This window comes from Erinaceus europaeus, chromosome 10, assembly GCF_950295315.1.
Source record: "Erinaceus europaeus chromosome 10, mEriEur2.1, whole genome shotgun sequence".
In the NCBI taxonomy this organism is placed as follows: Eukaryota; Metazoa; Chordata; class Mammalia; order Eulipotyphla; family Erinaceidae; genus Erinaceus; species Erinaceus europaeus.
Window position 1 is genome coordinate 33,948,469 of NC_080171.1, and position 23,138 is coordinate 33,971,606.

Sequence of the window (23,138 nt, forward strand, 5' to 3'; positions counted from 1 at the left end):
CACCTGTGTTATTTGTTTATTTTAAAAATCTGCTTATTTTCTTAGTACCAAGGACTAAACTGTATTTTAAATGGATGCATGTAGTTTGAGATAGGGAAAGAAGCTTATTGGACTACTTGCTGGAATACTGAAGTCTGTTGTAGTTGGCATTTAGTGCTCGGTGCCTGGATAGCGCCATTTCTGTTATTGTTGTAGCAATACATGGTGTTGCCATTTAAATTTGTTGGCCTTTTGAATCTAGTTGTTAGATTCTAGTAATCCCAATCCCTGCTATCATATCATACCTCCCAAAGCATACATGTGGCTATGTTTATATTTGTGAAGTTTTGAGAAGTGTGCAGAGTGAGTTTCCAGTCTATAAACTTAGGAAGCTAGGGAGCACTCATTCTTTTCTCTGTGTAGGGTGAAAGATTGAAGAGCTAAAGAGAAAAATCCCCAGTTTCCAAAAACCACTCATAGGTTGAGATGTGTTGACCAGAGAAGTGATAGCAGATCTATTGTTAACATGTTAAGTACAGAAGTGAATGTTTTTTAATGACTGCAAACTTTGCCTGTTCAAAGTTAGTGTGACAAACCCCTTTTGTGAACAAGTATGATCTTCCAATCTCCGTATTTATTCTCTGAGGACTCAGGTTCCCATTCCTAATGACCCTCTTGACTTTTCCCTTCCTGAGCTAAAAACCCTCAATGGGAAATTAAATGGCAACTGTTGGTTAGAATAAAGGGAAGCACTGTTATGCTTTTTTTTTGTGTGTGTGCCTATGTTTTGTGAAATAATGTGTGCTCAAGAAACTTTATATTTTAAGTCCTGACTCACTTTGCATTACATGTGGCATTTTTCTTTTGTTGTTGGAGAATACAATGGAATTCTTGAATACCTTGCTAACACTGTTTCTTGTTTTCAAAGCATCAGCAACAGGTGGCCCAAGCTGTCGAACGTGCCAAACAGGTGACCATGGCAGAGTTGAATGCCATCATCGGGGTACGTGGCCTACCAGGTCTACCTCTTACAGTGTGTATAACCAGCTTTCATTACTTATTAATTCGATGGCGTGGTCTTTATCTCTTTCTATAAATGTACATAGATAATTATAATCTAGTTTAATCTTGACCTTTTTGATAAGGGTGTGAGAGTGTGAAAGAGCTTCTGGTACCTCTGGTATATAGTAGGAGAGAAAATAGAAGAGAAACTAGCATAAGAAAGATGATAGGAAAAACTTTTTAGTAGGGAAAGAGAAGCAAGTCTTTATGGGAAAATAAATGTAATTTATGCTGAGTGACAATGAAGACTACACACAATCTACTAGTTAAGCAAAAGCTGTAGGTTAGAGTTCCTCCCCCCGCCCCCTCCCTCTTTACTTCTGTCTTATAGTAACTTTAGATCACAGTGGGGTCAAAGCATGTCAGGAATTATTTCACTGAGTTTTCTTTGCCTATGCCTTGCTTTCTAGTCTGGGGCCTTAGAACCTCTATAACTGCTTGCTCCTGTTTCTTGCACTTCTTTTATGATTTTTTTAAGCGGCACCCCATAGAAAGTATATGAAAGAGCCGATAATTGACTGTCCTAGTGCCCTCTGTCCTTGTACCAGATTTCTCCTCTCCTGTGTTGAGTTTAGTGTTCCTTGCCAGCAACTTGGTTGTCAATCACAAGTCATTTGCTCTGCATTAATGAGCCTGGTGAACTGTATAGTTCATCCCCTGTGTGGGTTCATCCCCCTACTCAGCAAGGATCCGGGACAGTTCTCATGTTTTCTGCCCTTCTAGACTATGCAAAAGAAATAGTTGAAACGAGATGGTCCTTTCTGATTTTATTCATATGTGAGTGCCTTGAGTGAATTCAAATCACTCATTTATCAATTTATGTTAATTGCTTGTGAGAGGATGCCCTGCTGGTCTTTATAGTTCCCTTAGACACTTTGTAATGATAATTAGACATGCTGCTGTACAGATTAAGAGTGCCATAGTCCAGTGGAGGCCACAGACAATGGAACCAGTTAATCCATCAGGGTTTAAAATTACATCCCAACTGGAGATGGGGAAAAAACATAAGAGCCAAGGAGGATTAAAGAATGAGCCTCAGCTTGAAAACTCTCCTTTCATCAGTTTCTCAATTGCAGATCTGCAGTTGGGTTGCCTGTGGTAAGCTATTGGCAGTCAATTAGGTGAAATAAACTGGGAGGGTGACCTTCATTTCCTTTTAATAGCTTTTTCCTCCCTGAAATGGGGAGCTTCAGTGGATTTTCAGCTTAAATTTTATTCAAGCTGCTTTATTACACTTGACAGCTTAGCTCTGCATAAACAATTCTTCCCTCCTCCTTTCCCCCAGACTCAGGCACTGCATTTCTCCCCCTTTGGTATCACATTTTGGACTGTTACTTAGTGGGCTCTCTAATCACATTCAACAAAAAACACAATTACATCTGCATTTGTCTACTGCCTTCTGTACCCTTTTCTTGTATAATGAATTGCTTTATTTCAGAGATCAAATCAAATATTCACTGGTACTTTTGCATGTACCATGTTTGATTAGCAAAGACTAATAGCAAATTGTACTTGTACTCAAGCACAGATTTTTTTTTTTTTTTAAAAAACCCAAATGAATGAGGATAGAAAAGCCTGTTTTGATTAAAGGAAAACATATGCAAAGCAGTTTTCAAGTACCCAGTTAAACTTTGTGGTACATGTTTGTTTTCTGATACGTTCTAAATTTTACATACATTTTCTTGATGGTAAAACTCCTGACTATGGACACTAAAAGACACTGCCCAGTCCTATACTTCCCACACTCCCCAGTCCTGTATTTTAGAAAGGAAGAGTTTATATTAGCCAACTGCTTATAAGGAACACTCATTTTTAGTTAAGTCAAATATATAACTATCAGGCTGTATCAGAAGGGCAGATGAGTTGTCAATTTTATGAATGGCTTTAGTCCAGGAAACATGTTGTTGAGATTATAAAGGCAGATTAGCTTTGATAGCTAGCAACAGTAACCCAAATCTGTGAATTCTTGGGCTCAGCACAAGAATTACTGCCAATTGCATTTCTTCAGCAAACTCGCATGTGCACTTTTTATAATTGTAATTTTTGGATCAGTATATTAATTTGTGTCAGCAGGCTCTTCTAAAGTTTGTGGTAATCGATAATTATCCTGCACCATAAGTTTCATGCTCTGGCATATGCTTGATTTTTGTTTGAAAGAAATTGTGTGCGTCCTGGAAAATCGAAGTAGCATAAAATTGGGTTGACAATTCAGTGGACCTTTGCACCCCTTCATTGAACATGCAGTGTGTCAACCTGTCTCCCCAGAGGGGAGGAGGCATTGGGAGGCTGTCTGTTCCTACAAGCAGCAGCTGCTCTCAGAGTAAATGCAACCCGTTTTGATAGCAGCTGTCAGTATTGTTCAGGGACTGACTTAGGGTAAAGAACAATGGGAGAGGCCATGCTCTTCTTCTGCCTCGACTTTCAGGCAAAGAAAAGAAATAGTAATTTAACGGTTTGGACATCTATTACAAGTGTGAAAGATCATGAAAGAGTACCCTTTAAAATGCAAATGAGCCAAAACATTCTCATTCATGTTAAGGTATAGGAGCTTACTGCTTGTTTGACAGGGCTAAAGATACTTTTTTAAAGCAAACCTGAAAAAAGTTAAACCTTCAAGGACACCAAGTGTAGGTAAACTGAACTTGTATATTAGATGTGTGGATGTTGTTTTAGGAGAAAGAGAGATTATATTGATACTTACACCATTCTTGTTGAGTGATGGCACCCATTTTTTACCAGCTTAGAAAACAGTTATATCTGGCAGAAAACAGTAAGTTTTTTAAACATTCTTCTGCTAGAACTCCTGCCTTCAACTGTTGAAATAGTTCTGCTGTACTTTTTTGAATAGTTATGAGTGATAGCAAATTTGATAATTGGCAGAATAATTCACTGCAAGCTGGTGAATTTTTCTTTTTTTTTTTCCCCCCCGTTACATATGTTATATTCTTGGAGCTGGAGAGATATCATAGTAGGTTATACAAAAAGACTTTGATAGCATAAGACTCTGAGGTCCCAGATTCAATCTTTGGCACCACCATAAGCCAGAGGTAAGTGATGTTCTAATAAGAGATGAAACAAATAGCAAATCAATAGGGGAAAAAATAAATATATGCTATATTTTTATAACAGTAGAAAGTATATATAATAGGGGCTAGGCAGAGATGCATCTAATTAAGTGCACACATTACAGTGTACAAGGGGAATCAGGTTCAGTTCCAGGTTCCCACTTGCAGGAGGAAAGCTTCACAAGTGGTGTGGCTGTCACTTCCCCCTCTTTTTCTCCCCTTCCCTCTCAATTTCTATTTCTAGCCAATAGAAAAGAAAAAAAGAAAGTATATATAATGGAGAATTTTTTTTTTTTTTGCTATTTCTTCCTAATAACAAAAATTATACTCTACAATAATTTCTTTTTCATAGTTCAAAAATAGTATTACAGTGAAATTTAATAAAGTTGTTATTACAAATATTACTGGCATAATTAATTTGTGCCTATCTTTAAAATTTTGATTTGAATGTAGAGATCCTAATACAAGATTTATTTGATTTGACACATTGCTCACTTTTATTTTAGGAAGCAAGCTCATTGTGGAAACAAAATACTCATTTGAGACCTGGATTTTTCATTTCATTTAATTTTCATTTAAAAACATCAGAGTAGTTTTTAAACTTGAGAAACTTTTCCATATAGAATCTTAAAATTTGAGAATTCTTCAATGCTCAAAACAAGCACAGGTGATCTAGTGCTTTATTTGTGGCATAAAGAGTACGGCAACTTGACAAACTTTTGAAGCTCTATACTGTAGGGTTAGGGGGACTTTGAACCAAAAGCTGTCTTCTACTCAGGAAATAATTTAGTTGAGATTGGAATTTATACTAACAGATTAGCTTTTAATTGGGCACATATCATCAGTGTATATATCCCACATGTTTCATTTTTCATATGCAGTATAATTACTATGTACTTAGTTGCCCAAACTCCAAATTTGTAGTTGGGTCACTTGGGAGAGTGAGATGGGAGATTCATGCACTTGGTAAACCATACTTCTTTCACTATAGAGTATATCTATCACTCTGAAAATTCTCTGTCCATTATTTCCCTCACCACCTGAAGAAAGGTGGTTAACCTTCTTACTGGAAAGGTAGTAATGCACTAAAAACATTATTATTTAAGGGAAACAATTGCATTAATGTATCTTTTTTCTTTCGCTTTTGTTGCCCTTGTTTGTTTTTTTTTTTAAATCATTGTTATTATTGTTATTGCTGTCGTTGTTGGATAGGAGAGAGAGAAATCGAGAGAGGAGGGGATAGATAGGGGGAGAGAAAGATAGACACTTGCAGACCTGCTTTACTGCTTGTGAAGCCTCCCACTGCAGTGGGGGCCGAGGCCTCGAACTGGGATCCTTGCGTCAGTCCTTCCACTTTTTGCTTAACCAGCTGTGCTACTGCCTGGCCCCTATTTTTTTTTTTTTCTTTGTCCTAACCAGTCACAAACTGCATAGGCTATGGTATTTGTAGTTTTGTTTTGCTTTTGTTTTCTCAGAGCACTATTCAGCTCTGGTTTATGGTGGTGTTGGGACTGAACTTGAGACAACTGATACCCCAGGCATGAAAGTCTTTTTGCATAACCATTATGCTGTCTCCCCAGCTCAGATGCTTTTTTATTAAAAATATATTTATTTATTTATTTATTATTGGATAGAGACTGAGAGGAATGGAGAGAAGGGGAGATAGAGAGGGAGAGAGACAGAGAGACACCTACAGCCCTGCTTCACCACCACTTATGAGGCTTTCCCCCCCTGCAGGTGGGGACCGGGGGCTTGAACCTAGGTCCTTGCGCACTGTAATGTGACCACTTAACCAGGTGTGCCACAGCCTGGCCCTTGTTTTTAAAATTTTTAAATTATCTTTATTTATTGGTAGACACAGTCAGAAATTGAGAGGGAAGGGGAGATAGATTGGAGAGAGAGAGAAGAGAAGAGAAGAGAAGAGAAGAGAAGAGAAGAGAAGAGAAGAGAAGAGAGAGAAAGATACCTGCAGCACTGCTTTACTACTCTGGAAATGTTCCTCCTACACGTGGCACCGGGGACTTGAACCCAGGTCCTTTAACATATGCGCTCAGCCCAGTGTGCCAACGAGACCTGATGCTCATTGGTTTATGAGAGCATTTACACTATATTATTTTCTACAAATTGTGGACCTAGGGCTAGATGACCTTATTAGGACACTTGGGACTGCCATATTTTTACCATTGTGATCTTGTGCTGATTAGTTAGCTTTCATCAATATCGTTATTTGTAGATGGATACCATCTACCTTGCATGACTTTTGAGGGAATGAGACTTTGACTGGAATCTTTACTTAGAATATTGTGATTCCCTGAACTTTCTGTATGTGCCTGTGGGAGATATTTGGGGTCATTTAATTGAATCCCTGAGAGGAATGTTTGCTCTAAACAGCAGATCACGACCTCCTTGCCTTTTCTTTTTTTCCTTTTTTAATTTCTTTATTGGCAAATTAATGTTTTACATTCAACAGTAAATACAATAGTTTGTACATATATAATGTTTTTTAGTTTTCCATATTATAATACAACCCGCGCTAGGTCCTCTGTCGTCCTTCTTGGACCTGTATTCTCCCCCACCCAGCACTCCAGAGTCTTTTACTTTGGTGCAGTACACCAATTCCACTTCAGGTTCTACTTGTGTTTTCTCTTCTCATCTTGTTTTCAACTTCTGCCTGAGAGTGAGATCATTCCATATTCATGCTTCTGTTTCTGACTTATTTCATTTAACATGAATTTTTCAAGGTCCATCCAAGATTGGCTGAAAACGGTGAAGTCACTATTTTTCATAGCTGAGTAGTATTCTATTGTGTATATATAACACAACTTGCTCAGCCACTCATCTGTTATTGGACACCTGGGTTGCTTCCAGGTTTTGGCTATTACCAGTTGTGCTGCTAGGAACATATGTGTACACAAATCTTTTTGGATGGGTGTGTTGGGTTCCTTAGGATCTATCCCCAGGAGACGAATTGCAGGAATATAGGGTACGTCCGTTTCTAGCCTTCTGAGAGGTTTCCAGACTATTCTCCACTGTGGTTGGACCAGTTGACATTCCCACCAGCAGTGCAGGAGGGTTCCTTTGACCCCACAGCCTCTCCAGCATTTGCTGCTGTTAACTTTTTTTTTTTTTAATAATTTATTTCTTTATTGGGGAATTAATGTTTTACATTCAACAGTAAATACAATAGTTTGTTCATGCATAACATTCCCCATATTCCCATTTAACAATACAACCCCCACTATGTCATTCATCATCTTTCATGGACCAGAGTCTTTTACTTTGGTGTAATACTCCAATTCCATTTCAGGTTCGACTTGTGTTTTCTTTTCTAATCTTGTTTTTCAACTTCGGCCTGAGAGTGAGATCATCCTGTATTCATCCTTCTGTTTCTGACTTATTTCACTCAACATGATTTTTTCAAGGTCCATCCAAGATCGGCTGAAAACGGTGAAGTCACCATTTTTTACAGCTGAGTAGTATTCCATTGTGTATATATACCACAACTTGCTCAGCCACTCATCTGTTGTTGGACACCTGGGTTGCTTCCAGGTTTTGGCTATTACAAATTGTGCTGCCAAGAACATATGTGTAAACAGATCTTTTTGGATCGATGTGTTGGGTTCCTTAGGATATATCCCCAGGAGGGGAATTGCAGGGTCATAGGGTAGGTCCATTTCTAGCCTTCTGAGAGTTTTCCAGACTGTTCTCCACAGAGCTTGGACCAATTGACATTCCCACCAGCAGTGCAGGAGGGTTCCTTTGACCCCACACCCTTTCCAGCATTTGCTGCTGTTACCTTTTCTGATGTGTGACATTCTCACAGGAGTGAAGTGATATCTCATTGTTGTCTTGATTTGCATTTCTCCAACAATCAGAGACTTGGAGCATTTTTTCATGTGTTTCTCGGCCTTTTGGATCTCTTCTGTGGTGAATATTCTGTCCAAGTCCTCCCCCCATTTTTGGATGGGGTTATTTGTTGTCTTGTTGTTGAGTCTGGCAAGCTCTTTATATATATTGGTTATTAAACTCTTATCTGATGTATGGCATGTAAAGATCTTCTCCCATTCTGTGAGGGGTCTCTTGATTTGGGTAGTGGTTTCTTTTGCTGTGAAGAAGCTTTTTAATTTGATGTAGTCCCATAGGTTTATAGTTGCCTTAGTCTTCCTTGTAATTGGATTCGTTTCATTGAAAATGTCTTTAAAATTTATGCGTTAAAAAGTTCTTCCAATAATTTCCTCTAAGTATCTGATAGTTTGTGTGGTCTAACATCCAAGTCCTTGATCCACTTGGAATTTACTTTTGTATTTGGTGAAATACAGTGATTCAGTTTCATTCTTCTGCATGTTTCAACCCATTGTTTCCAACACCATTTGTTGAAGAGACTCTGCTTCCCCCATATAATAGTCTGGGCCCCTTTGTCAAAGATTAGATGTCCATACGTGTGGGGCCTTAAAAGCCTCTTTTGTTCTTTTTCTTCCCTGTAGGATATGGGAGGCTGAGGGCTTTTAAAGTATAAGTAGGCTTCCTAGGTTAATTGTTGACTCCTGACCAAGAGATAAAGCTGGGTGGGTCAGGATAATTTAGTTATTATGCAAAGAGACTTTCACAGCCCCAAGGCTAGATCATCTAGGTATAGATCTTCTGAGTTTCCTGGTTAGTTCTCTGACCCCTGGTGTCAGCACAGGGCTTCCCCACCACTACTGCAGATTCTAAGGGCAGTAACAATGGAGACTCCCAGTTGCTTTTGGTGAGTCTCGGGAGTCCTCTCGTCCCCTTGTTGGTGAAACAGACTAAAGGTGGTGTCTCAATTGGTAAAGCAGGACTGTTCGCCTAGCCACTTATTCTCTCCCTAGTCTCCTGTCTGTCAATGAGCCACACGTCTTTGCACTTACCAGTGATTTGGTGGGTTCCTGAAGTGGTTCTAGTCCTGTCTTGTTGTGGTCCCAGGTGGTCTCCTTTCCTCCTTGACTTTTCTAGTGATTGCATGGATGTGTGTTTTAGATTCTCTGCTCCTGCCATAGACAGCAGTGAAAATGTACTATCTTAACTTTTGATGCTTAAATTGTAAAGTTCTGAACTGGGTTGGGTGGGGATAAGTATTAGGAATAAATGGAGAGAATTGAGGATCAAAAAGGTAAAAACAGTCATGGTTGGCTGGCTTCCGTAGTGAACCCAAAATAAAAAGGGGACAATTCTCTGGTCTCTGAGATGTGGGATTATTTCCATAGATGTTGAAGGAGTGATGGCTTAGAAGTGAGGTGGCCAAATGACCAGTATGGACTTTCCATGCCACAAGATAACAAAATTTTGATAGCTGACTGAATGCTTGTGTGTGAAACTTTTGAGGTTTCCCATAGTAGTGTGTAAGTTCCAGAGTTAAGACATATATTAGCAACCTTGTTTTCTTCCCCTCACTTGCCTTTTTTTAGTCATTTGGATAATCTGACTTATTTTCCACAAATATAACTTATGTTAAAGTCAGTGAGACTTGGCTATTGGTTTTATGTCTTCATTTCTGCTTTGTAAAAGGTGTACTTTTATACCCTAAAACAACTTAGTGTGAAATAGGTGTTTTGTGATTTCTGACTAGGTGTAGGTAGTTGTCTTTGTGTAGGTGTTGGTAGTGAATATAAATTCCTGATGTTTCTGTAGAAGGAGCCTTTCTATCTTCAAGAAATTTAGTTGTAGACCAGAAGGGACTCCCAATTGTTGTTTGAGATGATTGGTTTAAGGATTAGCAAATGCTGGATTATTTTTTTCTCTGGCTATAGCTGTCAGCTATCTAGAAGACTGAAGTGTGTGAAGTTTTAAGAGGTTGAGGTTCATCTCTTGTTCTTAGGAGTATGTAGTTAATCGCTGGAAAGCCCATCAATAACTCAGTTGTACTTTTCTTTATAAAACAAATTCACTCTAGGAGAGTAATACATAGCCTGCTACCAAGGGGAAAAGAAAAAAAAGATAGAGAAGAAAATGATCATAAGAAACATGAACTACCTATACTAACTGTATATATTTATTTAGTGGCATACCCTTCACTTAATTCCAGTAGTTCATCCCTTTTGTTTGTTGATTCCTCTCCCACTCCCACCCCCACAAAACAAAGAAGTTGTTTGCATCCCACTACTTTGGTTAAATTAGGGGTTTTTATTTGTTAGTTTTGTTAACTGACAGTACAATAGATAGATATGTTCCTGACAATCACAGGGCTTGCCTTTGATGTTGGGTTCTTCTAAGATCAATTAACCTGAGAATTATTGTTTACCTTTGAATTTCCCTTTATGTATTTATATGCTTTTTTTACTTGATTCCTTGGAAGAAGGCATTATATTGAGTTGTCTCTATGATTTGCCTTCTTGAGTGTTTCTTACAATAGAATCATAATATGTGGTCTTTTTTGTCTGGCACCAGCCACTTAGCATTACATTTTCAAGGCTTAATCCCCTTATAGCATGAGCATCAATCCTTTTTATTTATTTATTTTTTATCACTATACCATGTTACATCAGTTGAATGGACATTTAAGTTTGTTTTCTTTTTGTCTATTATGAATGATGCTGCTTATGAACATTTATGTACAAGTGTTTGTGTGGATATATTTTCCTTTCTCATAGGCCCTGTGAGTGGAATCATTGGACCATGTGGTAGCTCTTTTTAAGCAGTGCAAATTTGTTTTTAAAGTAGTGAGTTGAATTCTGCCTTTTTTAACCAGAGTACTGTTAAGCTTTTATGGTGGTCATGCTGGGAATTGAACCTGGGACTTCAGAACCTCAGGCATCAAAGTCTTTTTGCATAACCATTATGCTGTTTCCCCAACCTCTAGGCATTCTGATTTCTCTATTTCTCTTTTTCAAAAATTTGGACCTTTATTCTACTGTCTGTCTGTATATAGACCATCCTACATATATGACATGTTTTCTGGGTGGTCTTGCTTTGGAATATAGAGAGCCTTTCAGTGGATTGTTATTTATTATTATTTTAAAACCCCCCCCTTTTTTTTGGATTTTATACTTTTTTATCTTTATTTACTGGACAGAGACAGAAATCAAGAGGGAGGGGGTGATAGAGGGAGAGAGACACCTGCAGCCCTGCTTCACCACTCATAACGCTTTCCCCCTGTAGGTGGGGGCCAGGGGCTTGAACCCAGGTCCTTGTGCATTGTAATACATGTGCTCAACCAGGTGTACCACCACCAAGCCCCCTATTTATTATTATTATTATCTCCCCCTTCTCATTATTGTCTTCAAGTGACTTGAGAATTCTTGGCCCCAAAAAGCAGTTTCTGCCCCCTCTTCTTTAGCATTAAAGATGCTATTTGGGGGGCATAGTTTTAGTTTGGTTTCATTTAGTTTGGGATCTCTGTGACATAGTTTTCTATAATGTTATAAAGTGGGTTACATTTCAGAAACTCAAAGTTGATTCAGTGGCTGGTGGTAATAAACTTAGGCTAGCCACCTAATGCAGAAGAGGTGGGCATTGATCTTCACTTTAATTTTTGAGAATCCTTGGATAGGCAACTCTGTGGCGGTAAATTTCTGTGTCATATCTGTTCTAGAGACACAAATGTAGAAACCACTTCAACTTTACATTAAAGCAATGAATGTAAACAGCAAAGTCAATCTCATTATAGTTGCATAATTGACCCACTAGGTAAAATGTGACTTAAAATTCTAAACAGGTTGCCTGCTGCTGTTTAACATGGATGAGGGTATTTTGTGCCTTGTGGGTTTTCAGCATCATTAACTCAGGTTTGGTGTTTGTTTTACTTGTCTCACTCAGTGTATTCAGATTGCTCGGGTAAGATCAAGTGCATCTATCGTCTTATCTCTCAACCCAAGTTACCTTTGAAGCATAAAATCCACTAGTATGTAAAAGTGCCTGGTGTAACGCTTTGTACAATATGAAGTGTTTGTTTTATTTTGAAGTTGTTGGTGTCAGCTCAGTAAGCAGAGGACCCTTTGGAGTTCTAACAAGGTAGTTGGTGGCATTGAAGGTACAGTGAACTGTTGAATGCTGAGCAATGTTTCTATTTTTTATAAGCAACTATTTAGTAAGTTCATTGGCGTTCAGTAACGTGAATTATATTGTTATAGAACAGAACTGCCGTTAGATTTGGATCCCAGATTTTCAACCTTAGTGTTTATTGACATTTTGGATTTAATAATTCTGTATGGTGGAGAATGCCCTGTGTTGTCTGTAGCCCTCCAGATGCCAGTAGCACTCTTCTCATCTCCCTGATTGTGATAGCCATAGATTGAATGGATATTGCCAGATGTCCTTGGTAGGGTAAAGGGTATATTTAAGAATGACCCAGCCAGATAGATTGTATTTATTAAAACAAACAAAACATTGCTCTTGAAAAGTTACCACTTCTGGACTTTGAAGATAGCACATTAAAGCACAGGATTTTCATACCAGAGGGCCCAGGTTTAATCTCTGTCACCACCATGTGCCAGAGCTGAGCAGTGCTCTGTATTTGGTCTCTGTGTCTCTTCCTCCTCTCACCCCCTATCCCCTAATAAATCTCAGCTGAGAGAGGATATGCCTATTAGAGCATACTTTTTATGTATGAGGACTTGGCCCCCACCTACAGTTGGGAAGCTTCACAAATGGTGGAGCAGTTCTGCAACTATCTCTTTCCCTCGCTTTCTGTGTCTCTCTGTCTTGGCCATATAAACTAAATATTCCTGGGAAAATAAGTCTTTATGAAAAACAGCCTTTCCTGAGCTTTATAATAACTGTTTTGTATGTATGTTCTGTGCTATATAAATCTGTGCGTAGACTTAAAAAATAAAATATGTTAACATAGTATAAATTCATTGGAAGCTGGTTAAATTCCCAAACTTACTGTTTTATATATAGAGGACTGATGCTTATAAATTTCCATAATAGGCAGAACCATTTGGTGTTTTGAGGTTTTGCTGATAATGCACATTTTGATATGTATAATTTTACCTTAATTTATTTTTTATTGACACCAGGGTTATTTCTTGATGCCTGTGTTGTCAAAACTTTAAGTGTCCATAGCCCTCCAGATGCTAGTGCACTCTCCTCATCTCCCAGATTGCGATAGCCATGGATATAGACTGAATGGATTTTACCAGATGTTCTTGGTAGGGTAAAGGGGTTATTTAAGAATGACCCAGCTGCTGGTGGGGACCAGTGGCTTGAACCCAGATCGTTGTGCGTGGGGGAACGTGTTCACTCAACCGGTTGTGCACTGCTTGGCCTCACTGTTGATATTCTTTTTTTTTTTTTTTTTTTTTTTCCTCCAGGGTTATTGCTGGGCTCGGTGCCTGCACCTTGAATCCACCGCTCCTGGAGGCCATTTTTCCCCCTTTTTGTTGTCCTAGTTGTTGCAGCCTCATTGCGGTTATTATTGCCATTGTTGACGTTGCTTTGTTGTTGGATAGGACAGAGAGAAATGGAGAGAGGAGGGGAAGACAGAGAGAGAGGGGAGAGAAAGATAGATACCTGCAGACCTGCTTCACCGCCTGTGAAGCGACTCCCCTGCAGGTGGGGAGCCGGGGGCTCGAACCGGGATCCTTATGCAGGTCCCTGCGCTTTGCGCCACGTGCGCTTAACCCACTGCGCCACCGCCCGACTCCCACTGTTGATATTCTTTAAGGTAGTATTTTAATTTATTTTATAACTGAGCTTGAGAAGACTTGGTTAGGAGCTCTGGCATATGCAGTTGAATAATGAACCTGTATTTCCCCACATGTAAGCCCTGCACTCTACCTTTGCTCACTTCCCTGGCCAATAAAGTGTGTGTGTGTGTGTGTGTGTGTGTGTGTGTGTGTGTGTGTGTGTGTGTGTGTGTGTGTGTGTGTGTGTGTGTGTTTTAAATCTTTTAAGTAATATTCATTATTTGGATAGAGACACATAAACTGACAATGAAGGGGTATGGTGGGGGAGAAAGATGCCTGCTGCACTGCTTCAATACTTGTGAAGTTCCCAGGGACTTGAACCTTGGGTCCTTGTGAGTTTATGTGCATTATTATGTTTTTATAGCATTTATGTTCTTTCCTGTTGATGAAGGCCAACTTTGTTGAGAAAGTATTCTTCATGGTTACATGGGTAGGTATTGTGGATTACCCTTTGTGCATTTAATGTTTCAGTCTCCTGGATGTGGGTCTTTGTTTATTTCAATGAGTGTTTCAGAAGTGATGCTAAGTATCTGTGAAGCATCTTCTAAGAGAAACCAGTGCTATCTCTGTAGGCTTTATTCATTTTTTAAAATATATTTATTTCCCCTTTTATTGCCCTTGTTGTTTTTTGTTATAGTAGTAGTTATTATAGCTGTTGTTGATGTCATCATTGTTGGATAGGACAGAGAGAAATGAAGAGAGGAGGGGAAGACAGAGAGGGAGGAGAGGAAGACAGACACCTGCAGACCTGCTTCACTGCTTGTGAAGCGACTCCCCTGTAGGTGGGGAGCCAGGGGGCCTGAACCGCGATCCTTACGTTGGTCCTTGTGCTTTGCACCACGTCTACTTAACCCACTGTGCTACTGCCCGACTCCCTGTAGACTTCATTCTTTTTTTTTTTTAATTAAAAAAAATATTTATTCCCTTTTGTTGCCCTTGTTGTTTTATTGTTGTTATTATTGATGTTGTCTTCATTAGATAGGACAGAGAGAAATGGAGAGAGAAGGGGAAGACAGAGGGGGAGAGAAAGACACCTGCAGACCTGCTTCACCACTTGTGAAGCGACTCCCCTGCAGGTGGGGAGCCGGGATCCTTATGCTGTTCCATGTGCTTTGCGGCACGAGCGCTTAACCTGCTGCGCTACCACCCGACTCCCAGCTTCATTCTTATCTACAAATTTCCTTGGGCCAGAGCTAGAGTAAAAGATACTCTGTCATATGTAGGGACCTGAAGAGATAGTACCAAAGCATAAACCTAACAACAAATTCTTGTCTGTGCCTATAGATAAGGCTACATAATGAAGACAGGTTTGTCTTCAGGTAAATGTCCAACAAGGAAGATGAATTATTACCTGGGAAGAAAGAGAGGCTAGAGGTCTTTTATGGGACACATTGTCTCTTAATTCCTTGTAAATTGTGCTTCTTGCATCATGGGATAAATGCTGCTCTAGGGAATTGAAGGCTTGTAATCCTTATTCTGGCTGTGAGGCTTGTGGCAGGCTACTTTCTCATCTATGAAATGGGAGGTATGGTGTTGATTATCCTCCCTTTCTTAAGTGTGTTCTGAGCTAAAGCCAGGTAATAGGAATGAGTGAGGCAGGATAAATAGTAAGAATATGCTCTGTTTTAAGGTTGATGTAGTGCTTTAAGAGGCTAATACAGAAGGGTAAATTAATTCTCCATAAAGCCTATGGAAGAGATTGCAAAGCTCTTCTTTGGATTCAGTCTGGAGTAAAAAAGAAAAATTAGAATATGGTTTGTACTTCCTGGATTTGTATCTTCAGTAGGTTTGAACCATTTTGTTGCTACCCATTATTTTTTCTTGTTTTGTAGCACTTGCTGCCCAGGGCACCTTCCTGTTTCATAGCATTTGCTTTTTAAAAATAAGATTTCAGCAGTTTTCAACATGGCCAAACTCTAAGGGTGGAGGAAACCATTATGCTCTAGTAATGGGCAGTGAGCAGATATATTGCAACAGGGTAGAGACTGTATTGCCTATAGCAGTGGGGCTATTGGGTGTCCTCATTGATACTAACTAGCCTAACTGCTGTGTTTAACTACATTGGTTGACTTTGACGGTATGGCAAAGCACCCATTTATTATATAAGTCAGTCTTTTAAGTAGTACCTTAGAGAATGCTTTCTAGTTCATCTTTAGTTTGGCAGAACCTAGGTTTGGCAGAAAATTTCTACTTTCTCTTTGTTTATCCAAGTTATTAACCAAGTATGCCTTTGCTCTGAGATAAAATTCTACCTCTGAAGTTCTCTGATAGTGATTTCACTCTGGGTTTCGTGGGTAGTGGAAGGTACAGGGTGGTGCCCTCCACCCTGCAGTTAAATTTCTTCCCCTTTGCTTAGCCCCTATCTTCTTCTTTTAATCATTGCAGTGCTTAATTACCCCAGTACACTTGCTTGTGCATGCATCATTGCATCTGTCAAGTGTGCGACACCCCCTCTCCCCCAGCCGGACATAGCTCTTATTCTCCAAGTAATGATAGTAATTGCTGGTAGGGCAGACCTGTTCCTCATCCTTCTCTGAGCACATTTCTTATGGCAGGTGTCTAGTTCCTAATTAAGTGCTAATGAGCATGTCTAGTGGACCGTGATGCTGCTGCCAACTTCTTCAGTTTTATGTCTCGCTATTGCTGAGCTCTTAAAGGGTGACAGAGCAGGAATTAGTGTCTTTGGGATGGCAGGAAGGTGATTTTATGTGTAAAAGAATTGTCATAATCTTATATGGTGGAAGAGTAGTTTATAAATACTTTTCAAGACTACTATTAATGTTGTCCGTTCTGACCTTGCCCTTTCCTCCACTTTCCCTCTAATTAAAACTCTGTTCTCTTTGGAAGGAATGAAAGTTAAAAGAGAAGGTTGGCTTCTAGGTTTTTTATAGGATGCTAAGAGTGGCAGAAAATTCACTGTAAAATATTTATGGACACTGATTTTTGCTCATAAAATTCTGGTTTTTTTTTCTTTTTTCTTTTTTTTTTTGTTTTTGCTCTAGAGAATGGGAAGCATGTTTAGTATTCAATTAGAGATCTGTGGTCTGAGTGGAAATTACTAAAGATCTGTTAGAAGATTTAATACAATCCAGTACACACAAGGGGCTAATACATAAAAGAACAGTTGAGTCCCAGGGAAGTGAACACAAACCCGAATCTTGAGAATTTTCTGGCGTTATACCTTAGAAATTGTGCTTTAATAATTTTTACTGTCCCATCAATAATTAGTTTTATGTTGGACAGCTGAAATGTGGCCAGACTTATGGTGCAGGGGCTATTTTTTTTTTTAGATAATGTGTGAGTAATGTTATTTAAAAGTGTTTATTTTTATGAGAAAGATACAGGGCAGAGTGGGGATGGGGTGGAGAGACACACAGAAGACATACAAATACTGCTGCTGTGCTCACCTCTGGGGATTGAATCTGGGACCTCAGAGCCTCAAGCACGAAAGTTTTCCTCCCCCCTTCCTATTTTTTATTTTTATTTATTTATTTCTTATCATTTAAAATATTTATTTATTGGATAGACAGCCAGAAATTGACAGGGAAGGGGGTGATTAAAGAGAGACACCTGCAGCACTGCTTTACCACTTGTGAAGCTTTCCCCCTGCAGGTGGGGACTGGGGACTCGAACTTGGTCCTTACACTCTGTATTGGATAGACACAGCCAGAAATTGAGAGGGAAGGGGGTGATAGAGAGGGAGACAGACAGAGAGACACCTGCAGCACTGCTTCACCACTTGTGTAGCTTTCCTCCTGCAGTTGGGGACCGGGGACTCGAACCTGGGTGCTTGCGCACTCTAACGTGCACTCAACCAGGTGCGCCACCACCCGGCCCCATCCTATTTTTCTTATAAACAAGATGGAATCTGCTTCATTTTTTGGAATAAAAGTCTTTTTGCATGATTGTTATCTGTCTCCCCAGCCTGCATTGATTTACCCCCCCCCCATGTGAAGAGATTTATTACCTTAGGAATGTGTTAAGTGATAAACAGTAAGGGCATTTTGTAATGAATAGGAACTTGGGGGTTGTCATGATTATAGTCTGGTGATGCTTTTCTCCTCAGGGCTCTTAGCTTTTTCCAGTATTGTACTTTCCTTTGTGACACTGAAGTAGCATAGCAGGCTGGGCTTGAAGTGGGGCTTCAGAAGAAAGAAAAGCCTAAACCAGATTTCCTTTTAAAAGTTTCTTTCAGTTGCTATTTCATGCATCCTGCTCCCCCCCCACCCCCCCAGAGATCATAGAGCAGCTCTTAAAGAGTCCTTCCCACAAAATTCCTGTCCCCTCCCTCCTTGAAAGGGACAATCAGCAATTTCCTAAGTACCTTTAAATCTCAGTTCCTTCTGTAAAACGAGAAAAGTAAAGAACGCCTTCCTCACAGTTTAGTGAGTTTGATGAAATAAAGACACACTGGGGGTTCATAAGATTTACACAGATTCTTCCATCTTTTAGTTCTGTCAAAAATGTAATTTTGGTTTTGTCATATACCGTTGTGGTAAGTTAGCAGAAGCTTTGCTGTGAAGTGGAGTTACCTGATTACTTGCTGACTAGTAGAGTTAACTGTGTTATAGGATGCATACCTGTGCATTCACATTTTACTCTTTCTGGAATTGAGATGAGTCTCATATATATATGGAATCTAAAACTCAGACATATACTGAATTTGATCCTTAGAGGTGCTTCAAGATGCAGCTAACATGCAAACAGTAATACAAATAATAAACAGCTGCACAGGATTGGCAGGGGTGGGGATGTGGGTTGTAGGGGTTTGTTATACCAGAAAATGTCCATGTAAATCTGAGTATTTTATTTTGGCAAGATGGGCAGTGGTGAGTAGGTGAGAGAAAACTTTGTGATGAACTGAAAATACTAATCACGTTTTTCCCCCCTCCCTCTGTCTTTGTTCCTTTTGTGTGTATGTCTTATCCCCTGTTCTGTTTCTTCCATCCTCACATGTCATGTTTACTTCTCCTGGATGATGCTACCACCACCACCACCACCACCACCACCACCACCACCACCACCACCACCACCACCACCACCACCTCCCTTCCTCTTCCTCTTCCTCTATCACCACCACCAACAGCAGCAGCAGTTGCAAGCTCAACATCTTTCTCATGGCCATGGGCCCCCAGTCCCCCTAACACCTCACCCTTCGGGACTTCAGCCTCCTGGAATCCCACCCCTTGGGGGCAGTGCTGGCCTCCTGGCACTGTCCAGTGCTCTGAGTGGGCAGTCTCACGTGGCAATAAAAGATGACAAGAAGCACCACGATGCAGAGCACCACAGAGGTGAGAGGCCAGGCAAACCTGATTAGGACTTTGCCCTAACATTCATACAGTGCTGCAAAGTTGTGTGCACCACTAAAGAAAGCCCCAGTCCAATCAGAGAGCAAACAATGAGCTAAGAGGAACTGTCACAAAACTTGGCCACTGAATCACAGTTTACTCTGGAGGTTTCCAGAGTTTAACATGGGCATCTGTAGATTTCTTGATCTCTTTAGATTGCAGGCATCTTGACATCTTGGCAACTGCCTGGTTAATGCCAGTGGCCTGTACCATATTATGGAAAACTGTTAACTGCTTAATTGGGTAATTTTCAAAGAAAGTAATGTTGTTAAATGGGGCGAAATAAGAAGTTAAATTTGAAAGTGAATATGTTCAAATGAAAGGTTGGATAATTGCATCTGTTACTACTTAGCTTCATAGGCTTTAATTCTAGTATGCATTAAATATTGGGCAAAATTGCACTTGACTAATTTTTTGAAGGAAAGTAATTTATTCTGTCAAGAAATTAAAAAATAGGCTTTGTGTATGGTTAAACTGTAAATCTTATGTTTACAAAATACTGTAATTTTCAGGAAATCACTGTATTAGGAATGTGCAATGACTTATATAAATAAAAGCCATTTTTAAAACTGTTTGGGGCTTGTGTTCTAATTATTCCCCCCCTTTTTTTTATTTCTGTTCTTGCCTCTGTGTCTGAACGGGCATGTCTGTGCGTTTCTTGGTAACTTCGGGAGCAGACAGAGAACCAGGCACGGTAAGTACTCAAAGCACCTGCTGCACATAAACACCCTCTTTACTGCAGTGCACCCCAAGCCGCCTTTCCTTAAACACAGGCACAGACATATATTCCCTGCCCCTCTAGGTGACTTGGGTTATTTTTATTTAACTGTGTACAAACACTCCTGCCCACCCCTGTTTCTGTGTTAGATAAGAGGGACATGAGTTTCTTTGCAACTGTTACTTACTTGAAATTACATTTTAATCTGTATGTGCTCCATACCTTCTTAAAAAAATGTTTATCATTGCATTCTAGTCCAGAATACCTGCGGTTGAAAAGAGTACTCATTTTAAAAAAAGTCTTAAGCCAGTTGTACAATCAAGAGGTCACAATCCATATGTGAAATTGGTTAGTAATTGTATTATTTCTACCTACACCATTCATTATCTTTTGAGAATGTATCCTTGTTGCTAGGTTTCCATATTCAGTTCTTTTCATAATTGCCCTTGGAATGTGAACTTGAACTAAAATTTATTTTAGATCAAAGAGCTGAGCATCAGAGCAAGCTCATTGAAACAAGAAAATTCAGCGGATGGGGCTGCTTTGTGCTTAGTGTCCATGTTGTCACAGGACGGAATCTTAAACCCATTTTACATAATGTACATTTGGACTACATGCATTTGCCAGTTAGCTCTGAGAATATCTGTATCTAAAATGCATCTTTCAAAAGTTGTGGGAGCAATTAAAGTGAGAAATTAGCCCACTGTTTTTGCTTCTTTCCCACTTCTTTTTCTTTCTGAATCTGATAGTCCTTTGATAGTCTGAAATATCTATTTAAGAAATATCTATTTTTAGGGGGGCCAGCTGGTGGCACACCAGGTTAAGTACACATAGTACAAAGCATAAGGATCCCAGTTCAAGCCCCCCAACATCCCACCTGCTGAGCTCCCCACCACCTCACAAGCAGTGAAGCAAGTCTGCAGGTGACTTATCTTTCTCGCCCTTCCTCCCTCTCTTCCCTTCCTCTCTCAATTTCTCTCTGCCCTATCTAAAAAAATAAAATTAAAAAAAAAGAAAAGAAAAAGGCCACAGGAGCAGTGGAATTACAGTGCAGGCACCAAGCCTCAGCAATAACCCTGGAGGCAAAAAAAGAAAAATATGTTTAGAAGGATTCTAGGATAATTTTTTTTAATTAATTAATTAATTAATTAATTAATTGGCTAGAGACAGCCAGAAATCAAGAGGGAAGGATGTGATAAGAGGGAGAGACACCTGCAACACTGCTACACCACTTGCAAACCTTTCCCCCTGCAGGTGGGGACCAGGGTCCTTGTGCATTGTAATGTGTGTGCCACCACCCAGCCAGCCCCAACAATCTGAAATTTAAACCTGGTTTTCAAAAATGAAAAACTGAGTTTTAAAGTCATTCTTATATACAATTAGTAGCTAATTTAAATTACCTGTTTGAGGTAGAACTTAGTACCTGCTATGGATGAAAATGCATTGGAATAAATGAGAATGTTGAAAGGATGAGGTAGTTATAAACTTTTCTATGTGGAGGAGAGAGAAATTAGAGTATAAAATATCCTACTTCCTAAGTGCAAGATTTGCAAACTGATTTAGTATGTTGTTTTGCTAGCTCTGTTGAGTGTCTTCTTTTCTGTCATTCTCACTCAGTAGTTTCAAAGCCCTAGTTTTGGACCAGAATATCAAGAGAAAGAAAGTGGTGTTTGAGTCCCCATGTCCTTTGATCTACTGCATATTTAAATTGTTATTTACCTAGTTTACTCTAGGCTGTGACTTTAATATTTTGTTTTTAGATCTCCTGTCCCACTTTTTTAATTCACTCTTTGTATATTGTGTACTTCTTATATATATGCCTGGTAGTGTTAGGATATATGCCTATGGTTCTGGAGACTTAGGTTCACAGATCACAAACTTTTTCAAAGAACTTAGCAAAAAACAAGTGCACTATAAGATTATAAGACTGTAGGACTTTTCTGCCAGCATGCTAGACAGTTATGGAAAGAGTACACACTTCTTTGAAATGGCTATGGCATGAATGAGTAGAGGTGTACATGCTTAAACTACAACTACTTATTCATACTCTGTATTTCTCAGTGTGTCTTCTGTTTATGTTTAATGTAAACTTCGGGGGATTGAGGGTGGTGTGGAATTAGGAAGATGAGTAGTGCTATTACAGAGAGGTACTGAATCATTCAATTTTAAGCAGTTTTGGATTGTTTGCTAACTCCGCATATAGAATTAGTGATGAGCTTTCAAGTCCAAATGTGGTGGATACATTGCATAAACCAGTCTATAGGGAAGTGTAAAATTAATGGTTACCTTTGTGTTATTTGCATGTTTTTTCAGATTGATTTTTTTTATAAGTTTTAGTTTCAACAAATATTTTCAGTGTAAATACAGATACAGTATTTCTTGTCTAATCACAGGAAAACTTTTGATATAATTTATAATTATAAAATTATGCTACTTTATGATCTAACCATTTGATTCATTTGATAGCAAGGAATTCAGTTGTTTACTGTTCATGTAAGTGGTGTTTTCCTGCAGTTATAAAGCTAAATAGCTCTTCATAGTTTGTGTAAGATATGAGAAATAAGTTATGAGATGATTTGTATTATTACTGTCTATGATATTGCAATACTTAATCTATTTAATACAGTTTTTTAAATTTATAGGGAGATTAATGGTTTACAGTTGACAGTAAAATACAATAGTTTGTACCTGCATAACATTTCCCAGTTTTCCACATAACAGTTCAACCCCACTAGGTCCTCCTCTGCCATCATGATCCAGGACATGACCACCCCCTGCCCCCAGTCATTTACTTTGGTGCAATACACCAACTCCAGTCCAAGTTCTGCTTACTGTTTTCCCTTCTGATCTTGTTTTTCAACTTTTGTCTATGAGTGAGGTCATCCCATGTTCATCCATTTGTTTCTGACTTAACCTTACTCAACACAGTTTCTTCAAGTTCCATCCAAGATTGAGTGAGGAAGGTGAAATCACCATTTTTAATAGCTGAGTAGTATTCCATTATGTATATAGACCACAGTTTACTCAACCACTCATCTGCTGTTGGACACCTGGGTTGCTTCCAGGTTTTAGCTATTACAGGTTGTGCTGCTATGAATGTAGTTATACGCATTTCTTTTTGGATTGGTATGTTTGGTTCCTTAGCATATATTCGCTAATACCGTTGTTTTATCTATGAAGTTGAATTTTTCTTGGCAGATAGTTAATTGACAGCTCTCAGAATTGTTACTGTTTTCATCCATTAAATGGTTACAAACAGTTCCTACTAGACTGGTTTTCCAACATTATGGTCTAAGGATTTTTTTATTTCATTTTATTA

General features: G+C 39.2%; 1 protein-coding gene and 1 non-coding gene across 13 annotated transcripts in view; both read left to right on the forward strand.

The window, feature by feature from the left end:
* The window catches only part of TLE1 (TLE family member 1, transcriptional corepressor), a 107,569-nt gene that overhangs the window by 36,441 nt on the left and 47,990 nt on the right, over window positions 1–23,138 (forward strand). For 2 of the 12 annotated variants that reach the window (XM_060199514.1, XM_060199515.1), the window contains exons 6-9: window positions 908–1,012; window positions 18,840–19,044; window positions 19,779–19,795; window positions 20,075–20,167. In XM_060199514.1, coding sequence (XP_060055497.1) covers window positions 908–1,012; window positions 18,840–19,044; window positions 19,779–19,795; window positions 20,075–20,167 — 420 coding nt within the window. Of the gene's footprint in view, window positions 1–907; window positions 1,013–14,123; window positions 14,184–18,839; window positions 19,045–19,778; window positions 19,796–20,074; window positions 20,168–23,138 lie in introns of those variants that run through there. The other 10 variants (XM_060199518.1, XM_060199525.1, XM_060199520.1 and 7 more) reach the window with 8 other exon arrangements.
* On the forward strand, window positions 15,369–15,492 carry LOC132541136 (small nucleolar RNA SNORA26). Its single transcript, XR_009552309.1, has one exon. It is a non-coding gene; the product is annotated as a small nucleolar RNA SNORA26 (small nucleolar RNA).